At 45.5% G+C, this 20,276-nt stretch overlaps 1 protein-coding gene across 7 annotated transcripts in view; it reads right to left on the bottom strand.

Annotated features, from left to right (window-relative positions):
- Window positions 1-20,276, bottom strand: part of MTOR (mechanistic target of rapamycin kinase) — a 132,416-nt gene that overhangs the window by 40,084 nt on the left and 72,056 nt on the right. For all 7 annotated transcript variants that reach the window (XM_081493286.1, XM_081493285.1, XM_081493288.1 and 4 more), the window contains exons 29-30: window positions 3,736-3,811; window positions 658-797 (exon numbers count right to left, since the gene is read on the bottom strand). In XM_081493286.1, coding sequence (XP_081349412.1) covers window positions 658-797; window positions 3,736-3,811 — 216 coding nt within the window. The remainder of the gene's footprint in view (window positions 1-657; window positions 798-3,735; window positions 3,812-20,276) is intronic.

Consider the following 20,276-nt stretch of genomic DNA (forward strand, 5'->3'; position numbering starts at 1 on the left):
TTTTAAAAAAACTGCACTTCATGCTGGAAAACATCTCCTAACAACTCCCCAGACCAAGACCATGGCAAGTGTTCTCAGCTGAGCCATCCCTGTTGCTTCCATCTGGAATATCATTTCCCCTCTCTCTACTCTCTCCACCTGTCTCCCAGCCTTGGTCCTTCCTCCAGGAAAACTGCAAGGTTGCCCCACCCCCATGCGGGTCTTTCAGAGTTGTCTGCTCAGACCATTGTCCCTGTACTCTCAGTAACTGTACAGTAACTGCCTGCAAGCAGTCATCTGTTCTTCTTTCCTAAAATCACTAGCAATAGGTAATAAAGAGAAAAAGAAAAATCAAGGTTGTGGAGTAAGAATTTGAAGTCTTCATCAGCCAGTCAAGGTCAAGAGGCAGACAGAAAGAACAGGTGTAGATTCTAGGAACACACTCAGTCCTGTCCTGTCCTAGAGCATTATGAAGACTAAGTGAAAGAAAGAGAGAGAGAGAAAGAAAGAAAGAAAAGAATCTTTCTATCTATCAATGAGACAGAACAGAGACAGAAACACTCCCAAGTGAGAGATGCTTCCTGGGAAAACAAGTGAAAGCAAAAGCAGGAGTCTTGGGAGAGAGCTCTGGGAGAAGTCTTTCTAAGGCAGCTGGGCCTCCATCCCGCTGCAGCTCACCATTCCCCCAAGGCCTCGAGGCAGCGCATGCGGCCCAGCATCAGCTCTGGGTCGTCCTTGTTGGTGTCCATTTTCTTATCATAGGCCACGAGAGCATCTTCCCACTCGTGCAGCTTCTCATACCAGGTAGCCTGGATCTCCTGCCAGGTGGAAAAGAGAGAGGACTGCTGTGAGGCACAGAGAACACAGGGCTGTGTTTTGTTTATCCACAGACTCTATTTCCCTGAGCATGCTGTGTTGTATGCGTGACACTCCACCCAGTACAGTAGGCCTTCAGAGTATCCGGAGGTATGTGCGGTGCTGGTGGGGATGCTGGCTCCTCAGCACAGTGATGGAATGACCTGGAGATAACATGAGAGCAGTTGTCAGGCTATGTCTTTCCCCATCTCTTCCTGCCCAGACACAGGAGTCACCAGAACTCCAGCATGTGGGCATGCAAGGACAGGGCAAATCATCTGGATGGCAGGAAGCCCCGACAAGGGCTCCCGTAAGGAGGCCAAAGCCCGGATCTGCTGGAATGCTGACAGTGGGCCACCTGGAAGGGCCAGCAGCTGCTTTCCTGATGAGGCCAGAGAGACCAGGCCACATCTGCATATTTGCTGGAGGAAAACAACTCACTTTTCAAAAGCTCTTTATTCTCTGCATTACTTAATACATTTTTAAACTTTCAGGAAATAATAATTTAAAATACAATATAACACTGCCACTTAAAATTCTTTGGAAAAATCTTCCTCCCTTCTTCTATAGTCTCCCATCCAATGTTCCCTCCTCTGAGCACTTGGCAACTTCATCCCTGGCAGGGGCCAAAGGACGGATTCCATTACCCGGCAGATGGCGTGCCACGCTGCCATTCGGTGTTGGCCACGTGAATGAGCACCCGCTGCAGTCTAGAAGCTGCAGACTATGGCTCTCTGAATGGCCCGGGGACTGTTTTATGTCTCTGTCTGCTCTCCACCTGCCGCCACCCTAGTCTGTCTTCTGAGCTTCTTCCTCGCCAGCTTGGTGATGACTAGTTCTCTACCAGGCCAGGGAGCAGCTCTCCAGGGATTTCTTTAACAACAATCTGATCCTGCAGCAGCATTCGTGTGACATAATGCAGTGCCTGCATTCATTCTCCCCATTACGCTCCTTTTCCTTGCCAAATGAAACTCTAATTTGAATAGCATGTATGCTCACAGCTATGTGCTATTAAGCTCTCTGAAAGAATCTTTTCTTCTTGAACCGCCGTGAGGAGGTCACATCTATTTTAGGTCATTAACTTGTGCCTACTTCCCCCCGTTTGTCTTCAGCAGAGCCAGTCCCCTCCGCTTCCCCTGTCCTCATTCTGCAGCCACAACAGCCTTTGCCCCAGTGTCCGTGTACAGTGGAGTTTGCCAAAATGGGCTCTAAGCTTCATTTCCTGAGCTTGTTTAGAATCATGCTGCTCCACTATGCCTAAATATGAAAGACACAACTTAGAAAAGAGTGGCTGCAGAGACTGTAACATTAAAACTCTTAAATTAAAAAGGAACACTGGTAAATTTCCCATTTTGAATTTCTATACTGGGTGGAAAAGTGGGTACTAACATACGGTACCCACTCAGTATGAACAAGCAGAAAGTAGGGGGAGCAGCATATGGAGCAGGTCAGGTAGGGGGCAGGATATTTTGAGTTGCAATAGATTGCAGGAACTATAAGGTTTAAGCAATGAATCACACACAATTCTAATGAGATTGCTGTTACATAAATTGCGCTGAGAAAGCACAGGCTCTGCCAAGAAAAAGCAAACCATTGTCGAGTTTAATATGATTCAGCTACCTAAATATAACAGCAAATCCACCATGGGTTTAGCAATAATCCTGGAGCTAATGGCCACCTTCAGAACCTGGAGATGGAGGATCTTTTCATTTAAGGTTGGCACTCTGAGCCACCAGCATATAAATTCACCCGAATACCAGATGTTTGTGGAATCCTTGTTTCAACTACTGCAGTCTGAGCTCTACGGATATCAAAGGAGAGGACATCTCTGCCTGAGTGGACTACATTAAGCGCCCTCTCTTCTGACTTTCTTCCCTCTGCAAACAAGGTTGTGGCACAGATGGATGAGACATAGTCCTTTCTGTTTTGTCATGTGGAGACGCTTTCTCAGTTGAGTTACAGGCATGTGCTCAAGATGGCAAAATACTCCCTTAAAATTTTCAGTCCAATTGACTAGCCATTACATAAGGCAGTGAGGTAGTCAATTTTCTTTACTCTAACACACTGGGCTCTTGATTAAGGCAAACCGGAGTAAGTGACCAACACAACTAATAAAAGGTTCCTCATCAAATATATGGACCCAGAACTTCTTGACCTTCCAGGAAGCCAATGTTAAGTTGATTAAGTCAATGCTTTATATATGGTTAGGAAGTTACCAAAGCACCCTCCCAAGACCACAGAGAGTAATGGAAACATTTTAATATCGGTTGGGCAAAGATGGCAGGAAGGAAGAAACTATATAAGCAATAATGAAATAGAACAATCCCTCAATATCATGTATAAATTATGGCATATTTTTTTCTGGAGAATTAGCCATGGTTTCTTCTGAAGTATATACTGAGCCTCAAGTATGGGCAATGGTAATGTTGGCTGTTAGACAATGCAAAGATAACTCGGGTCATAGTTAAACATCTGGGCTCTGACACCAGGTTCTGCCACTTATTAACTCTGTCAGCTTAGGTAAGGCTGTTATCCTGTTGGGACTATAGTCCCTCCCATCCCTGTAAAATGGGATAACAACAGTACCTGTTCACAGGGTTGCTGTGAGGACTGAATTAGATGAAAAACATAAAGCACATAGCAAAGAGCTAAGCAAATTCTATTTGATAAGTACAAGTCATTACTGTTCATTAGATTCTGTCCTCACAATCTCTGTTCAGCCTGAACATACTCCATACGGCCACTGCTTCCCTCAACCTCAAGATACAGGTAAGTCAGCATCAGGTTGTTAATAATTGGGAAAAAAACAGAGAAGGACAGTAACTTTCTCAAGGCTGTGGCCTAGTGCTTCCCTAGCCAGGTGGCTGCCTCTTGCTCTTCTAAAAGGAATGAGACACTTACCAGCTCTCCAAAGTGCTTCATGGCATACTCCAACACCCCAGCAGCTGCCTCTGGCTGCTGCAGCTTATTATTAATGCTGGGAAAACAAAAGGAAGTGGAGGTTACACTCAACACGTCGGAGGGTGGGAAGAGCAGGGTCACTAGTGGGCAGATGGCTCACCAGCACATCGGGGACAATGTCTTACAGAAGCAGAAAGAACACCAGTTACCTATTATATTACCACTCGGGAAGCTTAGCTTGAATAATTTCATCTTGACCTCACACTCCTTATCTTGAAGTGGCCACACCTGGTGGACAGGAGGCCTCACCTGCCTGGGGCCCTTTCTCCAAGCAGCAGACTGACTGGTTTCCTCTCTGACGTCAGATGTCAGGCAGCACGCGTCTGTTTTTGAACTAAGAAACCCTGGCTCCAGAACCATCCCAACCAACACAACAGATGAGATACCTCTGAACTTTTAGTTTTATGTCTCAGTGATAAAAATAACCAAAACAAACAGAAACCATCAGGCTCTGTGGGAGACACAAAAGTGGCCCTGAGGCTGGGTCATCCATGTCAATGACAGAGAACCCTGGGGCCTATGGCTGTGCAGCTGTCTCGACTGCTCCCTGATGGGGTCCATGTCTTACAAATCTAGATGTCCCCTTAGTCCCTCTCCCAGGACCATGCTCTGCCTCTGAAGCAGGCTGTGAAGGGACCACATCCCAAGGCACTTGCCTAGTCTCTGGTGGAGATATGCTTTTCATCACCACACACAACGCTGCTGATGTCATCCTAAGGGCAGTCGGGGCTGGAGGACTGTAACTGTATTGGGGCAACTAGGCAGAAAAGCTGGAAGGCTTGCCGCCTGGAGTTGGTTCATCAGAGAGGCTGTGAAGACGTCTTGAATGGAGAGGAGCTGCAAGGCTCAGACCCTGTTCCAACAGGGAGGTAAACAGCAGCTAACCCAACACTAAACACAAGCTTGAGTTATGGGAAGGAAGGGAGGGAGGGAGGGAGCAGGCCTGAGAAAAGCATAGGATAATAATGACTGTATCTGTTCACAGGTAGGGAGCAAAATGTGACAGACTAGCTTGGGAGTCCAGACTGGTTTAATAAGCTAGGATCCAGTTTATTGCCCTAAGAACAAACTGTCTACTGGACTCAAATTAATTTTTAAGTGGTTTTGGGAAATTCCAGGATGTGGGTTCAACGTGGTAATATGGCAAGAGATTGGTGTTATAAAATACTATTTTTAAAAATTCAAATTCCACCACATTTCTTCCAATAAAACAGAGGGAACTGCCCAGAAATCTGATGAACTAGAAAAGTTAACATTTGTGAAAGTAATAATCGAATGCCTCATGTTTGCAAATCACATCTCAAACAATCTTTCCAATCTATTGCTCCTCTGACCTCATGCATCCCTAAGAGAGTGGGTAGGGAAGGGTATCACTAAGCCTGTTTTACTCCTAGGGAGACTGAGGCCTGAGAGGGCAGTGACTTTCCCCAAGGCCCATATGAACGAGGACAGTCTCCACACAACCTGAAGCAATCTTACTGTTTCCTTCACGGCATTCTTTAGGGAATCAAATGAAATAATGGATATGAAATTGCTAAACAGGTTCTTATACGTGCTTCTTCCTCCATCTGTTTTTGTCCAAGGATAGAAGCTTCTGGAATCTTACTTATATGTTTGTGTACAGAAAAAGCATACGTCTAATGTTGAGACTTGAGCCAGCACTAGGCAATCATCCGTGCAAGTTCTATCTTGAACAGGACTACCTGAGTGGGCTCCAAGCTCAAGGTCCAGGCTCTGCAACCAGAGGCGAAAGTAGCTGTACAGACGCCCTTCTCCTTCACTTACAGGAGTAGACGGGTCACCTTGTGTGGAATCTACTGCATAGACTCTCTGGCGCTTCTGAGTGGGTCCCAAGCAAAGCAGTGAACCTGAATGTTTTCCATAAGCTTTCTGCTGCAGGATTCAGAAATGTTTTTAATTTTAAAGTGATGCTGTAATGTCATGGTTTTCTTTAGGCAGCCCTGTGAGAGTACAAAGCTGAGAATGAAAATACGAGTCTGAAGGGACTCCCTCCACTGCATGCTCACTGTCAGGCAGTTTCCTATTCCTCTTGGCCTCATAAGTCAAGTTCTTAACTTTGTTCTCACTTACGTGGGGCTGGGAAAACTGTATTAATAATTAACACTACTGGGTATATATTTGTGATCATCTAATTCCTTGAGCCCAAGTAAAGATTTTGGCAGTATAAGAAGACAGGAAATAAGAAATCCAGTATATATTCTATATATTATTTATGAGATATTATACTGGGCTTCTCTGGTGGCTCAGACGATAAAAGAATCTGCCTGTAATGTGGGAGACCCATGTTCAATACCTGGGTCAAGAAGATCCCCTGGAGAAAGGAATGGCTACCCACTCCAATATTCTTGCCTGGAGAATCCCATGGACAGAGGAGCCTGGCAGGCTACAGTCCATGGGGTCACAAAGAGTCGGACACAACTGAGCGACTAACACTTTCATACTGAAATATGTAATATATCATATGTAACTATCTATAATGATATAGTCTATATACATACTACTTTGAGTCCTAATGTGGACTACTGGGATGGCCCTGGTAGGAGTATAAAGTATTTTGATGAGAAAGATAAGGAAAGTGTTCTTTGCCTGAACCAAAAGAAGTTAACTCTAAGAATCAGACATAAAAAAATCCAGGAGTTCTAAGAACTGTCTTCCAATCTCATGTTCTGGAACATATTCTATTTTCAAGACCAATTTATAAACATTACGAAAACTCGCCTTCCTCTGGGGATAAAGCAACAAAAACAAAAGCAAGCAAAAGCCATTTCCCCCTTCACTCTCCTACTTGTTATACATAAAAAGGAGAATTTTACAAGAAACTGATCAAAATCAGGAAGCTGTAACTAGAGACCTCAGAGGAGAAATACAGATTTTACCTTACTATTGCAATGACTTTGACCTACCTCCTCTAAGGACAGACCACCATAGCTCTGCAAATGTGACAAGAAAACTCATCACATGGCCCCAACTCCTTTAAGAGCAAGTCCAAATAAGTCACCTGTATAGCAGTTCCCACTTGAATATGTGTGGAGGCAGGTGAGGATGCAGACAGAGCCCTGTGGGAAGGAGAGAGGGATTGGGCTCATTGAGGACCCAATGACCAGGGCTCCATCAATGGTCAGGAAAACCAGGGGTACAACTTGAGATGCAAGGTAAGCTCTTGTCCAACAGTAAGGACAGTGAAAAACCACAACTTTGACTAAATGGACTAAAATATACCCATGAAAAAGGAGCGTGAGCAGAGAAAAAGGGTCCCTTTGATAAATTAAGTTCTGGTGTGAGTACCTGAAAGAAAGGAGACCGTACACACCTACAGTCAACTGTTCAGAGAGGAGAGATTTCAAGTTAACTGGCTGTTTTCTCCCTGTCGATTCTCTCCTCCTCCCTGTTTACATTTTTCTTTCCCACAGAACTTTCTCCCTAATACACCTCTCTCTTGTTTCCCCGCCGGGGAGTCTCCCACGTGTGCCTGTAAGGCTGCTGAAGGACGCAAGCGCAGGACTGAGGATCTGTAGATTCTCTCAGTGCTTCAGAGAGTCTGCCACCTGGTCTGAGATCTTAACTTTTTCTCCGTCCTCCATGGCTTCTGACACTCCATGCGAGGCCAAGGATTATAGCAACAAGATACCTAAATTTACTGAGAGCTCCTGTAGGTGCCAGGCACTGTGCTGACTACTGCTGATACGTGTTATCTTAACTCTGTGAAGTAGACACTACTATTAACACTTCCATTTGCACAGAAACGGAGAAGGCAATGGCATCCCACTCTAGTACTCTTGCCTGGAAAATCCCATGGATGGAGGAGCCTGGTAGGCTACAGTCCATGGGGTTGCTAAGAGTCGGACATGACTGAGTGACTTCACTTTCACTTTTCCCTTGCATGCACTGGAGAAGGAAATGGCAACCCACTCCAGTATTCTTGCCTGGAGAATCCCAGGGACGGCGGAGCCTGGTGGGCTGCCGACTATGGGGTCGCACAGAGTCGGACACGACTGAAGCGACTTAGACTAGACTAGACTTGCATAGAAAGAAACTGTAGGTCAGAGGGCTATCCTTTCACTTCAAAACTGTACCATTAAAAGGATCTCAAGTAATAACTAAGGGCACAGCTTTGCAGCAGCAAAGTGTGTCAGCTGTCTACTCCCCGCATCAGCGGGCACTAAGCAAGTACGTGTGAAATGGACAGATGGAAGCAGGGCAAGGACGTCTCCATGAGCTAACTCCACATGCAATTCACAATACAGGACAGGAGCCCTACTGTACTTCACTTTAGCCTCCTCATTCATACTGTGGTTGACACCCTGCTCTGACCCTTAAGCTCCCATTCCCTAGTTTTTCTTTTGGCTGCATCAACCAGCCTCTGGGATCTTAGTTCCCCAAGGAGGGACTGAACCTGAGCCCTCTGGAGCTGAAGTGCAGAGTCGTAACCACTGGACCACCAGGGAAGTCCCTCCGATTCCCTATTTTTTATTTCCCTTCAGAAGCCACTGCCTCCATGCCTCCCAGCACGACAGTTCCCATGCAGCCACAGAGGGTTTTTCTGGGGTGCTTGTTCGAGGCCACCAGGCATATAGACAGAGTCCAGGGTGCAAAGTGGGGGATGAGTAAGCCTCCATGGAAATGCAGCAGTTCCCAGCTACTAAGTTCCCTGTTGCCTGCCTACTTGGGTGACACAAGACCATCCTTTGAGATACTCCCCTTTGAAACTCAGATGTGCTTTTATGAGACTGAAGGGAGAGACAGTATGTGTGACTCATGTGCAGAGATCACCTTTGCTCAGAAGCTCCCCTGATGAAGAGCCCTCGTTTACAGGGCAGCTGGGAGTCTTCCACAGCCTGTTCTATAAACGCTCCCGTGTGTGCCCTGGAGTCTTTCCCTATTAACGCTGGAAGCTTATAAAGGGCAACCTGTTCAAAACTCAGCCCAACAGCAGAGGAGTGCTTAATGACACAAACCAGACCTCACTGATGCTGGTTGGGCTGACACACAAGTTTAGAGAGAGGGAGGCTTCGACAGTAACGTGCCCACAACAGCATAGAGATGACAGTCGACCACAGGGCCTAGCTCTTCTCCATGCCCACTGAGGCCAGAAGGCTAAGATGGCTTAGCTGCTGTCCTAAGTATCGGTGTTGTGGTATATTTATATTCTACTTCATATCCCAGTGAGAACAACCAGTTGAGGTTTCGTATAGTTGCGAATCTATACAGCAAACAGAAGCTGCCTACCCACAGAATAAAATGCAGAGCCCACAAATAAACCTGGTGTTAGAAATACAATGAAGACAGGAAAACAAAATGAATTAGGATGTCAAGAAGGGAAAAGGCAATTATTCAGACATATTCACTCATTCATTCCTGCCTCCCCTCTCCTACTCCAAGATTTAATTTTTATTAAAGGAAGCTGAGTTGAAGAGCTTGAAATTGGGAAAATTGACAAGTGAGGGAAGCACTTTCTAGAATTGAGTCAAATTAACAAATAAGAATATGAAACGGCCTCATTGTCTTCTACACTACACAGATTACCCCAGGCATCTTTTCTTCACTATCCAAAAATCTCTTTCCAAATGTAGGGAAAGTATGTAAGCGAGCAAGGAACTCAGGCATGAAGGAGCTTCTCACTGCCTTGGCGGGTTTCCTGTCAAGAGTGATGGACGAGGAGCCAGTGCTCGGTGCAGGGCCTGTCTACTTTCCCATGACTCTCCCTTTTGAGCTCTTCCTCAGGGCTTTCCGCAGGCAAGTGGCGACCAGTGTCACTGAGGATGTGCCTGAACAAAGGGTAGGTCATGAACTGCTCCAGGTTCTAGCCCCAACCTGTTAGCAAACCAATAGGGGGGTAGCTGGCTCAGCATCCAAATGCCATTCTTACCACCGGAAGGGAAACCTGAGGAACTCTATCGTCTCCTAAGTCACTGTTCCACAGGCTTCTGGACTAACGTCAGATCCAAAATCCTCTGGCCTGGGAATTCCTCCTGGTAGTTTATTTGGTCTTCGACCCCATCTCTCAGCCTTGGTGACCTTTGGCTACTAGGAGCAAAGACGCAGGCACACTCAACACTAACCGGAGCCCACAGCAAAGCCAGTCACACGAGGAGCGTCTGCAGTGGCATCTGGGGGACTACTCAGGCTTGCTGGTGCTCCTGTCAGGAATTTATGAGAACGTCATGCACTGGCTTCCCAAATGGCTCTGGGCCTTCTCTCTCCTGTCTATTTCTAGTGCAGATTGCTGTCTGCATTTTATTTGGTTTCCTGTCAAGAAAGAATTCTCTGAATTCCCTCAGTGCTGGGCTGGTGACACGCAACACAGCTGACAGGAGACCTCGGCAGGTCTCGCTGAGGAGTTCTTAACCAGGCAAGTTGTGAGGCCAATGGGACCCTGCTTTGGGTCCTTACGCTGAATCAAGCTGTATCTTTCTTATTTCTCTCTTAGAACGGTAGCTGCTTCAGACCATCTCTGTTACTTCTTCCAGCACCAAGACTCAGCTCTGTGTCCAGTGGGTGATTAGAAACAAAACTGCTTGATTCCTGTACAGAGTCAGGAAGATCCAGGGTTGGTAGGGCCCTGATATCTTCATGAGGCAGCTCCCCGGGGCTCTGGGGAGCTCAAGGGAATGACAGTGTCTTTTTGAGCAGGACAGTAGTGAAGACAGAAGGCAAGGAAAGAACATCTGAAATGTGCGCCAGAGAAAGGCGGTGAGGGGCAGCTTAAATGCAGGTGGCAGGGAGAGTGAAGGGAACTGGCAGGTGTTACAGTTCCGCCACTTAAAGCCAGAGTCTGGTTGTGAAGATAGCACTCAGGGTCTGGCAGGTCAAACTTTCCTTTCTTGCTCCAGGAACTTAGGAAAAGTAACTTTACTACTCTTCTAAACATTTCTTCTTCTAAGAAAGTGGAGGCTGGCCTTGTTAGAAGGTTTCAAAGCTGGGACATTTGGTGTCCCTGGAACTCTCGGAGGCCTAAGGCACCAAGACAAAAAGAATGTGATGCAAGAGAGGTGGACTGCCTCGACAGCAAATGGGTTCCTGACGCCTTATCCCAGAGCAGATTAAGGGTGAAGAGTTCTGACTTGTCTCCACTTTTTCCTTTGTCTAGTCATGGTATAAATGACATGTCTGTCAGAGTACCTAGAAGACTTGCCAGATCTGTATGTGAAAAAGTGGGACCTTAAGAATGAAAACGATAGGACTTCTCTTTTGGCCCGGTGGTTAAGAATCCATCTAACTGGAGAACAGTATGGAGATTTCTTAAAAAAAAAAAAACAAAACAACTAGGAATAAAACTACCATATGACACAGCAATCCCACAACTGGGCATGCTGCTGCTGCTGCTGCCAAGTCACTTCAGTCGTGTCCGACTCTGTGTGACCCCATAGACGGCAGCCCACCAGGCTCCCCCGTCCCCAGGATTCTCCAGGCAAGAACACTGGAGTGCGTTGCCATTTCCTTCTCCAATGCATGAAAGTGAAAAGTGAAAGTGAAGTTGCTCAGTCATGTCTGACTCTTAGTGATCCCATGGACTGCAGCCCACCACGCTCCTCCGTCCATGGGATTTTCCAGGCAAGAGTACTGGAGTGGGGTGCCATTGCCTTCTCCGACAACTGGGCATACACCCTGAGAAGATCATAATTGAAAAAGACACCCCAATGTTCACTGCAGCACTATTTACAGTAGCCAAGACATGGAAGCAACCTAGAAGTCTGTGACAGATGAATGGATAAAGAAAGAAGCTGTGGTACATATATACAATGGAATATTACCCAGCTATAGAAAGGAATGAATCTGAGTCAGTTCTAGTGAGGTATGAACTCAGAGCCTGTTATACAGAGTGAAGTAAGTCAGAAAAACAACTATCGTGTATTAATGCATACATATGGAATCTAAAAAACTGGTACTGATGAACACATCTGCAGGACAGGAATAAAGACTCAGACACAGAACAGACTTACGGACACAGCAGGGGCAGGAGAGGACGGGATGAATTGAGAGAGTAGCATTAAAATATATACATTACTATTACATAAAATAGATAGCTAATGGGAAGTTGCTGTATAACACAGGGCGCTCAACCCAGTGCTCTGTGACAACCAAGAGGGGTGGGATGAGGTGGGAGGTGGGAGGGAGTTTCAAGAGGAAGGGGACATATGTATGCCTATGGCTGATTCATGGTGATGTGTGGCAGAAACCACATAACATTGTAAAGCAATTATCCTCCAATTAAAAATAAATAAATTTGAAGGGGAAAAAAAAAAGAATCCACCTGCCAATGCAGGGGGCACAGATTTGGTCCCTGGTCCAGGGAGATCCCACATGCCTTGGGGCAACGAAGCCCGGGTGCCACAACTACTGAGCCTGTACACCTAGGGCCTGGGCACCACAACAAGAGAAGCCACCACGAGGAGGAGCCTGCACACTGCAACTAGAGAGTAGTCCCTGTTCTCCAAAACTAGGGAAAGCCCGTGCACAGCCAAAAATAAAAAGCAAAAAGAATTTAAAAAACAGAATTCTAACAACTGTAGATTAGGGAAAGGAGAGACAAAAATTCCTATCTTTTCAATTCTGGTGCATATGTGCTAAGTTGCTTCAGTTATGTCTGGCTCTTCCATGGGCTATATGTAGCCCACCAGGCTCCTCTGTCCATGGGATTCTCCAGGCAAGAATACTGGAGTGGGTTGCCATGTCCTCCTCCAGGGGATCTTCCCAACCCAGAGATTGAACCCACGTCTCTTATATCGCCTGCATTGGTAGATGGGTTCTATGTCACTAGCACTACCTGGGAAGCCCCTTTCAATACTGGTAGGGGGAGGGGTGTGTATGTGTGAGTGTATATATAATTTTCTTAATTAAAAAAAATTGGGGGGGTTCACAATTTCAAAATACTTTTGCCTATGCATATTCTGTATAAATGCATATTTTAGACACAGTCCTAGCCAGAGTGATGATATAGTATTGTATTCTGCTCTTTTACATGACACAGGCATTTCCCACTTTATCCGGAGTCTTCACAAAAACTTTTTTAACAGCTGTGTAAGAACATCTCCTGCGCTAGATCCCATGTCTGAACCAGTCTCTTGGGCGCACCCTTGCGGCCGGGTGAGAGCAGCACTAGTTAAGCCACCAAAGTGTGGCAGGAGCTCACAGGGGATTCGCCCTGCAGTTGTCTGCAGGCTTGGCCCTGGGAATCAGAGCAGCTGCACAGAGGATGGACACAGGGTCCAGCAATAAGCTGGACAAGCTGTCCCATTTCACCCATCACTTCCAGCCACCCCCTGGCTGGATAAACGGGGCCTAAATGCCCTAGCACAACCAGCGTGAGGCACTAAGAGGCCACAGAGCCCTGGAGTGTCAAAGCACACGATTTGTGCTGGCCAGGTTTGCAACCCAGGGGCCTGTCAGAGGCGTGTTGTAAAAATGATGAATGGCTGTCACATTTCCAAGGCTCTAGCTGATTTAGGGAGCCACTGGCAGGCGCATCACTCCCAGCGTGTCAGCCAGTTAATTACTTCCAACTTTATCTTTCTTGTCAACACTTCTTGACAAATTGGCCATTATCTTTTTATTCGACAACAATGAGCACTACTCCTTTTCTGGTGAGGCCTGGAGGATTTTCTCCTCCTTTCTGCTTCTTCATATCCAGAGTGAAATGAAGAGCTCTGAGAGAGAACATTAGGGAGAAGAAGCTGTCAGGGAAACAGAACAAAGCGGGGAGGGTTGACAGATGGAACCCAAAACTTATTTTCAACTACCTTGACTCAAAATAGAGTAGATATTTTGGGTAAAAATCCATCCTGATTTCTTGGCTGCTGCATGTCTAAGAGCTCTGACTCAGGCTATTATGTGGATGAAGTTGGGAAACAAAAATTAAATGAGCTGGCGTCCAGAGACTTGGCAGCTCTGAACTCTCCACACTTATAACTGTGTGAGCAGACGTGCCCTGGCCCTGTGCTCTGGTACAGAGTGAGGCCACACTGTAGAAATACTGATGCCCGTCCTGGAATTGGGAAAAGGAAAATATGCTACCTTCCTGGTAAGGAAAAGCTGACAGATGAGGACTACAACACACTCTAACTGAATCACCAAGATTCACAGCCAGTGAGATGTCCAAAAGAAGCTGGAGAGACCAATGGTGTCACCACTGACATTTTTCACTGTCACTGGGACAGAATGTCAGAGATGGCCATGGCGCACCCACTGTATTTCATCAGTTCTAAGATGCACATTTAACACCTCTGAAATCATGATACAGCTTATGATTCAAGGTTTCAGAGTACCATGACCCAGCTTAATTGCCAGTAGTCTGCCCCCCATCATACAGGTACATACAAATCAGAAGCACCTTTGCTAATTCACCATAAGAGTGGTCCCTTTAAATCTCTAGTCATTCCTGGGGATAAGCTAGATGCAGTGGAAGGGCAGAGGTTAACTACTGACCAACAGCAAGCTTTTCATTGTGTTCATGGGGTTGCTGAAGCTGGAGCTCCAATACTTTGGCCACCTGATGGGAAGAGCCGACTCATTTGAAAAGACCCTGATGCTAGGAAAGGTTGAGGGCAGGAGAAGGGGGTGACAGAGGATGAGATGGTTATATGGCATCACTGACTCAATGGACATGAGTTTGAGCAAACTCTGGGAGATAGTGAAGGATGGGGAAACCTGGCCTGCTTAAGTCCACGGGCACAAAGAATCGGACACAACTTAGTGACTGAATAACAGCAGCAGCAGCAAGCTGCGCCCTTTAGAATGGTCATGGGTGCAATGGAAGACCCTCTGTCTTCCGGTCAGCTCTGGAAGAAACCCCAGGTCTCTGCCCTTTGTAGAGCTCCTCATTGACAGCCAGCTTTCTGCACTGAAAGCAGTTTTCCTTGGAGTTTGTTTGTAAGATGCTCTACAAAGGCAAGCTGTTGTAAAGTGAACCTGTAAGAAGTCTTCAGAGTGGCCAGAAATAAATTGAAGCTCTACTGGTGACTGGTGAGGGACCTGGCCTCTTGGGTAATGAGTGGATGTAAGGGCATTAAAGAAAAAGATGGGGTGAGAAAGAAAGATACAATCTGTGCTCGTGCTCTGGCTACACCGGGGTTTCCTCCGTCTGACCCCTCTTTGCTGCCTGGAGCTTTTCGATAGGGTACAGATTCCTAGAGGAATACTGGCACTTCTGAAGGCAGCATGAGTCCAGACATTTGGAATGTGTTTTTACCAAGAAGAGAGGAGCTTTGAGTAAATCCTCACCCCCTGGACAGAGTGTTTTCTCTTCCAGCAGAGGTGCGGGAAAGAGAACAAGACTGTACCTTTTCAGGAAGCCAGGAAACAACTGTAAAGGCTGGGCTCATGCTTCCAAGCAACACAACAGACACCTTGGGAACATGTGTTTAGAGTTAAGACAGAGTGGGCTTGTTTGTCATCCAGCCCCTTGTCTGTAGGCTGTAAAGCCCAGTCACCCTCACCGTTAACTGGTTGCTCAGGCACAAACTGGATCAATTTCTTTAACGTTCTTCTCAGAGAGTTACAGACCACCTCCTGTTAGTGCTGCCTAAGTCAGGGCAGCTAAGGCTCAGGCCAAGGGGACGGTTCTCAGTCCCTGGGCGACTGCGCACGGACTTGCCATCTCAACCTGCACCCTGGCTGGGATCTGTCTCTGGTGAAGAGTGATTTTCTACAATTACAAGACAATGTGCGTGTGATTCCCCTTTGGAAAAGACAAGATCTGTTAGGTTTCTGGATTAATTATGGGGAACACAGCTGCTCAGACATACGACATGTTACTTTCTCTGTCTTTCACATGAACCTCTGCGTGTGGCCCCTCAGGCTGTGATGAGGGTTAACTGACAGGCCAATGCAGGGTCATGCTATTGCATATGCCATTCATACAGGCCTTCAGAATATACAGGAGGGGGGAAAACCCTACCCCAAATGCTCTGAGGCCCTCTTACTCATCTTCATATGTAACAAAAGAGGTTGCTACTGTTTGCTTTAGTCTCTAACACTTGCGATCCTACAGACAGTAGCCCGCCAGTCTCCTCTGTCCATGGAATTTTCCAGGCAAGAATACTGGAGTGGGTTGCCATCTCCTTCTCCGGGGGATCTTCCCCACCTAGGGACTGAACCTGTGTCTCCTACATTGGCAGGCAGATTCTTGACCACTGAGCCATTGGGGGTGAGATGCGAACCAATGATTTCGAGGGATACAAAGTGATTATACAGTAAGGATGCTACTTCAAGTTATTGGTTAAAAAAAAAAAAGCCTGAACCAAATGATTTCAACTCTTCCAGTTCTCACTTTCTTTGATTCTATAACTAAAACCTATGGAAGAAAATGTTAAAGCAGGAGAGAAGACAATGTCCTGCAATGAAGAACTCACCATGATGAAGACTGGTATTGACCATGGAGAGGGATTCTAAGCCTCCACAACACATGCTTATTTAGGGGGAGACAATCTTCTGCCGGGAAGTCATTCGTTCAATTGGCAAGTATCTCTTTTGTCCCAGGCTTTGTGCTAAGTGCTGGATGCTACAGCTACTGTGGTAGATGAGCCAGGGCAGGTCTCTGCTTTCACAGAGCTTATAGGTCAGGGAAGTAGATAAGCAAAACGCAAATGGAAATAAGTGCTGTGCAGGTAAACACCCTGAAGAAGACAGCGCACAAAGATGGCAAATAGCACAGGGTGCTATTTTAGATTTAGGTGGGCATGGAGGTTTTTCTGATGAAATGATAATCCATCACCTAAATTAATACTACTTCAGATTTGCTAGATATGGACTATGTGTCAGACACAATTCAAAGTGTTTTATAGCTCACATAACTCAATAACAAAAAAACAAACAACACAATTGAAAAATGGGCAGGAGACTTAAATAGAAATTTCTCCAAAGAAGACATACAGTGGCCAACAGGCACATGAAAAGATGCTCATTATTGCTGATTATTAGAGAAATGCAAGTCAAAACTACAAGGTACCACCTCACACCAGTCAGAATGGCCATCATTAAAAAATCTACAATAAATGCCAGGGAGGGTGTGGAGAAAAGGGAACCCTCTCATACTGTTAGTGGGAACGTAAATTGGTAAAGCCACTATTGAAAACAGTACAGAGGCTACTCAAAAAACTAAAAATAGAGTTGCTATTTGATCCAGCAACCCCACTGATGGGCATATATCCAGATGAAACTATAATTTGAAAAGATACAAGCACCTCTATGTTCATAGTACCACTATGCACAATAGCCAAAACATGGAAATAACCTAAACATCTATCAACAAACGAATGAATAAAGACATGTAACACTGCATGTAATGGAATATTACTCAACCATAAAAAGGGATGGAATAATGCCACCTGCAGCAACATGGATGGACCTAGAGATTATCACACTAAGGGAAGTAAGAAGTCACTCCATCATGTCCAGCTCTTTGTGACCCCATGGACTGTAGCCTGCCAGGCTCCTCTGTCCATGGAATTTTCCAGAGAAGAAAACAGGAGTAGGTTGCTATTTCCTTCTCTTAGGGGATCTTCCTGACCCAGGGATTGAACCTGGGTCTCCCGCACTGCAGACAGTCTTTTTACCGTCTGAGCCACCATGGAAGCCCCAAGGAAAGTAAGAAAGAGAAATACAAATACAATATGATAACACGTATATGTGGAATCTAAAATACAACAGAAATAAGTGTATCAACAAAACGGAAACAGACTCACAGACATAGAGAACAGACATGTGGCTGCCAAGGGGAGATTCTGGGGAAGGGAAAGATTGGGAGATTGGGAGTAGCAGATGCAACCTATTATATATGGGACGGATAAACAAAGTTCTACTGTATAGCACAGGGAGTGAGTGAAAGTTGCTCAGTCGTGTCCAACTCCCTGTGACCCCCATAGACTACACAGTCCATGGAATTCTCCAGGCCAGAATACTGGAGTGGGTAGCCTCTCCCTTCTTCAGGGGATCTTCCCAACCCAGGCATCGAACCCAGGTCTCCCGCACTGGGCACATTCTTTACCAGCTGAGACACAAGGGAAGCCCAAGAATGCTGGAGTGGGTAGCCTATTCCTTCTCTAGTGAATCTTCCCAACCCAGGAATAGAACTGGAGTCTCCTGCATTACAGGCGGATTCTTTACCAATTGAGCTATGAGGGAAGCCCATATAGAACTATAGTCTATATTCTGTGATAAACCATAATGGAAAAGAATATGAAAAAGAATACATATATGTATAACTGAGTCACTCTGCTGTAAAGCAGAAATTAACACAGCACTTTAAATCACCTATATGTCAATCTAATTTAAAAAAGTGTTTTAGGGGCATTATCTGTTTTTAAAGAAACTTTCTGACTGAGGTACAACACATAATACAAGAAAGCATATACTTAATTGTACAGCTTGATAAATTATCACAAAGTGAAGTTACCATTATAACTACCAACGAAACCAAGAACAGAACACAACACAATGCCAGCACTGCAAAAGCACTCAAGCCTTTTCCCATCACAGCTTCCCTCCTCATCCTCAGAGGTAGCAGTTGTCTCACTTCTGACACAACTGGTTAGTTTCACCAGGTTTTGAACTCTATATAAATACTCATCATTACGTTTATGAGATACATCCATGTTGCTGCATGCCATGTTAGCTTGTCTTTTTATTGCTGAATAGTCACTGTATGAACCCACCACAAGTGAACTATCTTGCTGTTGATGGAGGTTTTAGGTTGTCTTCAGTTTGGGGCTATGATAAGTGACGTTACCACAAACGCTCCCGTTTGTGTCTTTGCTCATATTTCCGTTGGGAACAAACCTCATGGTAGAACTGCTGGGTTTCAGGGCATGTTCAGCTTCAGAAGATACTGACAAATGGCCATTGTACATTCCCAGTGGGAGGGTACAGGAATCTCAGATGCTCCACATGTTTGTCAACACTTGGGATTCAGTGTTTCCCATTTCAGCTATTTGGGCTGGTATGTAAGTTGCATCTTCTAGTTTTAACTTTGAGCTTCCATAATGACTAATGAGCTTGAGCAGTTTTTCATGTGTTGACCGGCCTTTTAGATATAATCTTTTGTGAAATAAGTCCTGTTCACATCTCATGCCCATCTTTTAACGGGCTGCCTTTCATCTGTTTGTTTGACAAGAGTTCTATATATACTCTGGATATAGTACACACAGAGGAATGTACAGGAAATACCTCGTTACCTTTATACGCTCTTCATGATGGTTTCCAGTGAAAAAAGATGACTCCTTGTATTACATTTAATAATGTTTTCCTTTATGGTTAGCGTTTTTCAAATCTTCTTTAAGAAATCTTTGCTTATCCCCCAAACGCTTGAAGATAATCTCCTATGTTATCTTCTGGAAGCGCTCCTGTTTTCAGATTTAGAATGTAAATCTCCAGGACTTGAGGTTTTGGGTGTGGTATAGGGTGAGGGCCAAGAACCTTTATCCCCCACGAGGCTATGGAGCCGACGCAGCAGAGCTCACTCTTCTGTCATAAACCAAGAGCTCACAAATGTGCGGCGCTGTTGCTGGGCATTCACGTCTGCTCCATTTATCTGCTCGTTTACCCTGTGCCAATACCACATTGACCTAGTCACTGGCTGCAGCTTTAAGATAAATCTTGAACCCTAGTATGGTAATGCCTCCAAATTTATTTTTCTTTTTCAAAAATGCCTCAGCTATTTTTAATCTTTTGCTATATTTAACTTAGTCTTCACGAAAACCCTGCAAAACAAAGCAGTTGTAATTTTTTTTAACTAACATTTTTTGAGGGGGGCACATTGCACAGCATGAAGGATCCTAGTTTCCCAACCAGAGTCTGAACCTGGTCCCCTTGCAGTGGAAGCAAGGAGTCCTAACCACTGGACCATCAGGGAAGTCAGGAGTAGTTATAGTTTTTATCCCATTTCATGGAGTGGTCAATTCAGAGGTTAATTTGCTCTGGGGTCATATAACTATCAAGTGATGAGAGGGGATTAGAACCCAGATTTATCTGATTCTAGACCTAAGACTTAGAAGTCCTTCATATACTGCTTCCTTAATCCTCAAGCCAGATGAGCCCTTCTGGGCATTTAATATGAATGCATTACAATGTTAAGAAGTTCCAATGTTCTAAGCCACCAACTTCCAGTTAAAAATCTTGTTTGGCAACTACAAAGAGCCACTGTCCTGGTGAGACTCAAGAAAACAAAGCAAGAAGTAAAAGCTTCGTGGCTTTCTCCCACAGCCCTTGTCTCTGGAATACAAGGGCCCGGGGGCCCAGTGCCCCTCCACTCCTCCAGGTTTCATTCCAGCCACCACTCCTCTTCCTTCTCGCCCCCCACGCCACTCTTGACTACTTAGGCTGTGTAAGCCCAGGCTTTTCATACAGCTGCACTTTGCCTCAGGATGTTCTCTCCAATCTCTGGCTAATTCTTCCTTAAAAAACAAAACAAAAATAAAAACAAAAACACCACAAACTCTGGGTATCAGGCCTTCCAGAACCTCATCTGG

This window comes from Giraffa tippelskirchi, chromosome 5 (genome assembly GCF_054371585.1).
Source record: "Giraffa tippelskirchi isolate mGirTip1 chromosome 5, T2T-mGirTip1v1.2.pri, whole genome shotgun sequence".
NCBI classification, from domain to species: Eukaryota; Metazoa; Chordata; class Mammalia; order Artiodactyla; family Giraffidae; genus Giraffa; species Giraffa tippelskirchi.